This window comes from Pseudophryne corroboree, chromosome 8 (assembly GCF_028390025.1).
Source record: "Pseudophryne corroboree isolate aPseCor3 chromosome 8, aPseCor3.hap2, whole genome shotgun sequence".
Lineage (NCBI taxonomy): Eukaryota > Metazoa > Chordata > Amphibia > Anura > Myobatrachidae > Pseudophryne > Pseudophryne corroboree.
Genome location: NC_086451.1, coordinates 62,511,939 through 62,520,003, shown reverse-complemented (window position 1 = coordinate 62,520,003; position 8,065 = coordinate 62,511,939). Strand labels below are relative to the sequence as shown.

The following is an 8,065-nucleotide window of genomic DNA, read 5'->3' as shown; positions in this document are numbered from 1 at the left end:
TTGCATCATGTGCTGTTTGGGGACTATTTTTTAAATCTGCTATCCTGTCTGACACTGGAGTGCCACTCCTAGATGGGCCAGGTGTTTGTGTCGGCCACTTGGGTCGCTTAGCTTAGTCATCCAGCGACCTCGGTGCAAATTTTAGGACTAAAAATAATATTGTGAGGTGTTCAGAATAGACTGGAAATTATGGTTATTGAGGTTAATAATACTATGGGATCAAAATGACCCCCAAATTCTATGATTTAAGCTATTTTTGAGGGTTTTTTGTAAAAAAAACACCTGAATCCAAAACACACCCGAATCCGACAAAAAATTTTCAAGGAGGTTTTGCCAAAACGCGTCCGAATCCAAAACATGGCCGCGGAACCGAATCCAAAACCAAAACACAAAACCCGAAAAAGTTCTGGTGCACATCACTAAAAATAACCCACCCAAATCTAGCTCTTTCTGCACATGTTATATCTGCCCCCCCTGCAATGCTCATGGTTTTGCCCAATTGCTATCAAAAATCCTGCTGCGATCAACTTGGAATCACCCCCCTTATCTGAACTGAAGACAGCTAACCAGCGGATAACATCCAATATGTTTCACCATGACGGAGCTATGTCCTGTCACTCAGACACATTTTGTTAGAATCTGGAAGAAGCGCAGTTCCGCAGCTCCTAGTGAGGATAGTTCTAGCGGCTGTAATCAGTCTCCTGGCCACGGCCACAGGATTGATAAGCAAGGCTGCAGATAAAAAATAATATGGAAATTATTGCATTATCAATTGGGGCCTATGGATTAGTATGTTGCAGACTGTAGAGCAATGATTTGGAATTGAGAAGAATTTACCATGAGACATACCAGCCCACTATCACTATTACAGCCAAAAGTCCCAATCTGTGACAGCACAGGGGTTGTGCTTATGGGGTAGTGGGTGGGGCTTAATTGGAAAGTTTGTAGAAATATTGTGTAAGCTAGTCAGCAGTAAAATTCATGATAATACAGATACTCAGTAGCTGGATTTCTCCATGCCAGTAAGAAATATGGCCGCCTGACTGCAGTGAGTGATGCGGGCAGGTCGCCATTTTGTCTATGGACAGGTATAGGAGCCCAGTGCACAGCAGCATCAGTGGCAGTTGACAGTTGAAGCTCTGGTGGCTGATACTATAGTCTTGCCTTGGAAGAGCGAGCTAGTGTGCTTTGGCAGCTAGTGTTATACTTCCAGCGTTTATCCTGTTGTTCAGAGCACAATAAAATCTGTGCTTTTCCTGAACATTTTTTTTATTTATTTTTTCTATTTGGTGGATTTATTGAACATCTGGAAATGAGCCGGAGGGAACTGCGGCGGCTCCAGGAGGACCAGCGGACCTGGAGCCGTCAAGGAGATCACGGTAAGTGAGATATTTTGGGGCAGTGATTCCAATCTAAGGGGAAGATTTATCAAAGATTGGAGAGAGATGAAGTACCAAGCGTTCAGCTTCCGTCATTAAAATGAAAGGAGCTGACTGGCTGGTACTTTATCTCTCCCCACATTACCTTTCTCCAAGCTGTGATAAATCTCTGCTATGTCCTCTCACCCTGTGTGGCATGCGGGCGGCAGTTGGAGTTTGCTGCACATTAGTTATATGTCCTGCCTATACACTTTGTACACTATGGGGTAAATTTACTAAGAATCGTATTTTCCCGTTTGAGGTCAAAGTTCAATCACGAATGACATCGAAAGTGTAAATATGCAACTTTTTGAATTGATTACGACTAATTTACTAAGCTGCCGTATTCTGCATTTTCGGTTTTTCCGATGTCGATGTCATTCGTTTTTTTAGGCAGTGTTTTACGTGAGTGAATTGTAAAACACTGCCGACTTTAATACAATGAATCTCGGCCGGATCTGAGAGATCCGCGCAGGGCTTCATTGTGCACCTTGTAAAAAAAAAAAAAAAAAAAAAAAAAATGCGTGGGGTCCCCCCTCCTAAGCCAAACCAGCCTCGGGCTCTTTGAGCCGGCCCTGGTTGCAAAAATATGGGGAAAAAATTGACAGGGGTTCCCCCATATTTAAACAACCAGCACCGGGCTCTGCGCCTGGTCCTGGTTCCAAAAATACGGGGGACAAAAACGTAGGGGTCCGCCGTATTTTTTAAACCAGCACCGGGCTCCACTAGCTGGACAGATAATGCCACAGCCGGGGGTCACTTTTATACAGTGCCTTGCGGCCGTGGCATCAAATATCCAACTAGTCACCCCTGGCCGGGGTACCCTGGGGGAGTGGGGACCCCTTCAATCAAGGGGTCCCCCCCCCCAGCCACCCAAGGGCCAGGGGTGAAGCCCGAGACTGTCCCCCCCATCCAATGGGCTGCGGATGGGGGGCTGATAGCCTTTGTTGAAAGTAATGAATATTGTTTTTAGTAGCAGTACTACAAGTCCCAGCAAGCCTCCCCCGCAAGCTGGTACTTGGAGAACCACAAGTACGCAGGATCCACAGCAAATCTACTAGGTTTTTAGTTAAATAACTAAGCGCATGCGCCCTGCGTGCCTTGTGCATGCGCAATTAGCAACAAATCACAGCATAGCGAAAATCGGCAACGAGCGAACAACTCGGAATGACCCCCATTATCTCTATGGCCGGCCTCACACTTTATATATATATATATATTTATATAAACCATCTGACCCATTATGAGTACTGTACAGAAATAACACACTGGTGCTGAGGATCTGGGATCACACATAAAACAAGGCTAATGTAGGATCTATTGAGCTGACATCTCTCTTCAGTTGCTGGACCAATAGGAGGTGGTGATGCAGTCTGATGACAATGCAATGTGCTCTGAGTGTCAAAATGAACTGGCAATGGGGTGTGATAGTGAACTAAGTAGATCATTGATGGATGCGAGTGGTGCCGCAATAAACCCTGTGGAGGCCGCTAGGCAGTCAAAATCTCGGAGTCCCCCTCGCAAACTATCTCAATACATTTTAAATTTTACCAACCAATTTTAACATCCAACAGTCTACGATCTGGAAACTGTAATGTGACTCTGAGGTCTATGGTTTATGTACTATACAGAGTATGGGAGATATGTGGGTCAGGTTGGAGGGATTACAAGCATGAGCTGGATGGAAAGTTTTGGGGTGGAAAGAGGAGTGTGAGCAGATAGTGGGGAGTGTACGGGGTCCAGGGTTGGGTGAGATGTCACCAGCAGCCATGAGAAGGTACAGGGTGAGATAGACATGCCCGGATGAATTGTGGGTGCGAGGTGTTTCTGCTTATGTAGGCCTGAGAGTGCGCTGGCGCAGGGAACAAAGCAGGTCATTGGTGCAGACTAGCGAGGAGGGACGCAGTGATGGGGAACTAATGCAGAGGGAGAAATAGGAGCTGACAGCTGAGCTCTGGGTCCAGCAGCTGAACAGAGATGGACACAGCCAGCTTGGCCTAAAGTAACATGGTGTCTCAGAGGTCACAAAATCACCAAGTCATTGTATGATCTAAGGTAGTGATGGCTAAACTTGACACTCCAGCTGTTGTTGAACTACACATCCCAGCATGCCCTGCTACAGTTTTGCTATTTGGCCTTGCTCAAACTGATGCAGGGCATGTTGGGATGTATAGTTCAACAACAGCTGGAGTGTCAAAGTTAGCCATCACTGATCTAAGGGGTTTCTCATACTCAGCCCTTAGGACCGCTGACAGGCCACGTGCTGCAGACCCCCTAGCTGGGGCACAGGTGGGCTCATCACTCGCTGCATCTGTCACATTTCAAAAGTTCCAGCGCATTCACTCCTGACTGACACAGTCTAGGGAGACACAGGATGTCTGGAAAACATGACCTGTTAGGGGTGCTGAGGACCAAGTATAAGAAACACGGACCTGAACCATTAATGCTCAGTCCTCAGCATTTTTCAATTTAAAGACTAGTTAATTTTTTTTAGGTGTTTTTACCGTTCTGCTACCCACTTATGGAGTTCCTTACAGGTTAGCCCAGACTCTCCAGCAGCCCTCACACCCTAACTCACATCTCTTTATTACCTTACTCCCACCTATTCTACCCCCACTAATGCACCCTCACATCTAGCCCAATCTCCACTCTGAGCCGAACTCGTTCCTCTGGTGCCTTCTCATTTATTTTCCCTCCGACCATTTATAGATATTATAGGGGCTCATTGGGATAGTTATGGTGGTTCTGTCCGAGAATCACTGGGTTCTGGTCAGCGACTGATCGTCTGAATGTTACACTCACTGGTATTACCATACCCTACTCCGCTGCAGACACACACAGCAGTACTCACTCATGCAGCTAAATGCAGCTAATTGTACTGTTGCTGCTCATTAGAAACATCCAGCGCTGCCTCCCTTCTCTGCTCTACTCAACTCTATTTGGAAAATCTACACCTGGAATACATTTCTAGCGTCCTGCCTGAGCACCCCAGCCAGTTTAAATATATTTGGGCACCTTGGGTTTGTCACAACGAGGCCTCCTCCACTATATCCCCTGCTTAGGTCTGATATTTTATAACTTAATGATTTGTCATGCCAGCAACCCCCTCATACTTGCCTAACTGACCCTCTCCATGAGGGAGAAAATGCTCTGTTCCTGGACTTTCTGGGTAATGTATGATTGCCATCACCTGTGGTGAGCTAGTTAATTGATAAGAAAGGTGTTTCGCCACAGGTGATGGCAATCATACATTACCAGGAAAGTCCAGGAACAGAGCATTTTCTCCCTCATGGAGAGGGTCAGGTAGGCAAGTATGACCCCCCTTCCTCCTCCCTTCCTGCCTGCACCCCACCAACACTCTCTTCTTTCTTCCCCCTCCTCCTTTTTACCTCTCATTTCCCCTCTTGTCGCTTTTCTTGTCTCCCTATATCGCTTCTGTTTAGTGCAGCTCCCCTCAGGCCTTCTGTACTACCTGTATTATTCTGTGTCTTATCTTACTGGAACACCTAGAGATCCATTCTCCCAATGAGAGCGGCTCCTTATTGGTTCCTTTCTTGCTTAATGCTGTAATATTGCTCTTAATGGAAATGTCACTTACAAAAAATAACTACAATAAATGAAACAACTCTTATTCATACAGTCTCTTACAGTGTAACACTATCAATGATATACCAAAATGTTTACTGTAACTCAAGTTATTGATCGGCAATTGATTGGTACATGTTATCGATAGGTAATTGTTATGGCTACTATATAAGATATATCTTTTCAGATGATTCACCCCAGACCATATTTGAGGAGAGACTGCGGTCTGAGCGCCAAAGAGGTGAAAGAAGATCTCGTCAGGACACCCAGGAACATCTGTCAAGAGCAGGAACATCCGCTCGTCTACAGAGACCTCAGAGGGAGCAAAGACACCGAAGCCGTTCTCCTCTTCCTGCTCCTGAGATAGCACCAACAGACGGACCAAGTCCAGATTCTCTCCCTGGTCCAAGTCATCGACAGCCAGCGTCTCAGCAGCCATCGGAGAATAGGCAGAATCTCTCGGACATGGTGCACGAGATCGTCATGCAGATGATGACAGCCGCTGAGGAAGCTGACAATGAGCAGAATATCCCGGCCATTTTGGAAGAGATCATGGAACAGAACAGGCCAGCTGTGGTGGAAGAGATGCACAGGCAGAATGTCCAGGCCTTGCAGTTAAAGATCAGATTTTTCCAATCTACCATCATTGCTGGGGATGAAGCGACACAGTCATGTGCTATCTGTCTGATGCAGTACCAAGATGGGGAGCGAGTGTCTACCCTGCCCTGCAGCCACAAGTACCATCCAAGCTGCATCTCACAGTGGTGTGCAACACATTCCAGCTGTCCCCTGTGCCGCAGAGAGTGCATCCCAGGGCAAATTGAGTGTTGGATCTCCTGAATACGGCAAGAGGAAGATCTAAATCACCATCTTCTCTAGATTCCATACCACCTCCTCCACTCTGTCCAGTCTCGTCAGCCAACTGATTTCTCTCCTCTACTCCTACCACCCTCCTGCGGTCTAAAGGGCCCTACACACTGGACGATAGCACTAAACGATATGAATGTTCTCGTTCATTAATGAACGAGAGCTCGTTCATATCGTTCCGTGTGGAGGCACCAACGATGAACGATGCATGGCCCCGTGCACGTTCATCGTTGGTGCCCTGTCGCTTATGCGTTCATATCGTTCCGTGTGGAGGCACCAACGACTAACGATGCATGGCCCCGTGCAGGTTCATCGTTGGTGCCCTGTCGCTTATGCGTTCATATCGTTCTGTGTGGAGGCACCAACGACTAACGATGCATGGCCCCATGCACGTTCATCGTTGGTGCCCTGTCGCTTATGCATGCAGGCCAATATGGACAATCTCATCCCCAGGTGACAGGGGAGTAAAGAAACTTCACTCCCCCCGTCACCTCCCCCCAGCCATCGGGTCGCCCGTCTGCCGTATCAGCCGTCAGGCAGCTCGGCAGCGGGTCGACCAATGTGTAGGGGGCTTTTGCTGGATCAAGAGATACCACGGCCTAGCGCCGACTTACCACATCTGCGGCATAGCGCCGACTTATCCAACCTGCAACCTAGCGCAGGATCAAGAGATACCACAGCTTGCACCGACTTACCACATCTGTGGCGTAGCGCCGACTCATCCAACCTACGGCCTAGCGCCGGATGAATAGCAATACCACGGCCTAGCACCGACTTACCACGCCTGCAGCCTAGAGCCGATTTATCCAACTTGCAGCCTAGTATAGGATAAACAGATACCACGGCCTAGCACCGACTTACCACACCTGTGGTTAATTGCACAATTTAAGACTACTGGGCCTTGCGCCCTTGCCTATACCAACCTTGTCAATCCCAGCCAGCCGCAGTGCGATGCTTTTATACTTGTGTGGTGGGGGGGACCTGGACTGACATGCGGGGCGGACTAGCCCTGTGCTGGGCATCCCCCTACATGTCTGGGAAGATGATCGTAGCTGTGCTAAATTTAGCACTGCTACGATCAACTCGGAATGACCCCCATTGTGTGTGTGTGTGTGTGTGTGTGTATGTATGATACGTGTGTGGAAGCATGCTGTGTGTGTGTGTGTGTTTATACACACACACACACACACACACACACACACACACACACACACACACACACACACACACACACACATTATTTATATCATCCATAGGGGGTCCCCTTGACTTGGGAGGCAGTCAATTTACCACCTGTCGGGATCCCGGAATCCTGAAACCCACTGACATGCCGGCAGTCGGAATCCCGACCGCCGGTTTAAATCCCCACTTGGGTGGTGTTCCACGCCACCACCCGAGGGGGAAGAGAACCCTGTGGCAACCAAAGGTCGCCACTGAGCCCACGAGGGTACACGTTGTGCTCACCGCCGGTATCCTGATGTCGGTCTCCTGCCCACCGGCATATCATACTGATCTCCTTTGACTTAAGTTCCCAGGCCCCGCGTCGCCTTAATCCGGCTCTGACATGAGGCACCTGGGGAGTCAGACGATAATGGCTCTGGCCCTTTCTCCTCTTCTTTTAGGGCAGGGGTGGGGAACCTGCTGCCCTCCAGATGTTGCTGAACTACACATCCCAGCATGCCCTGCAACAGTTTTTAGCATGGCGAAATAGCAAAACTGTAGCAAGGCATGCTGGTATGTGTAGTTCAACAACGGCTGGAGGGCCAAAGGTTCCCCACCCCTGTTTTAGGGTGTCAGATAGATCTTGCTCTTCCTCCTCCTCTTTGCTGTTGCCTTCTTCTACTAGCGCGGTCAGGGCATGGAAGCGTGCTGCTAAGGGGGGTATTCAATCAAGTGGCATTTTTTTTTGACACAGGGTATTCAATTGCGGGCGTTTTCGCCTGGTTTACAATCCATTTTCGCCCATGCCGTTTCACTTTTTGTCTTTTTGTTGAATCGACATGGGCAAAAATTGCGCCAAAAATGAATTCACCAAAACACATGTATTGGCGGCAAGTTCGCAGATACATGTGGTTTCAGCTAGTACCGAATTTTTTGACCAGTCAAAAAAAACGTCACAGGCATTGAATAGGTCGCATGTAAGTTCGGCTAAAAACAGGCGAAAAGTGCTGTTTTTTGTCGACAGGTTTTAAAAA

The 8,065-nt window shown here is 48.0% G+C and overlaps 1 protein-coding gene across 1 annotated transcript; it reads left to right on the top strand.

Moving 5' to 3' along the window:
- The first annotated feature begins 1,129 nt into the window (after nt 1-1,129).
- On the top strand, nt 1,130-7,524 carry LOC134947491 (uncharacterized). Its single transcript, XM_063935561.1, has 2 exons — nt 1,130-1,379; nt 5,191-7,524. Exons 1-2 carry the CDS (start codon nt 1,313-1,315, stop codon nt 5,841-5,843), a joined length of 720 nt encoding a protein of 239 aa, XP_063791631.1. The 5' UTR covers nt 1,130-1,312; the 3' UTR covers nt 5,844-7,524.
- The last annotated feature ends 541 nt before the right edge of the window (nt 7,525-8,065 follow it).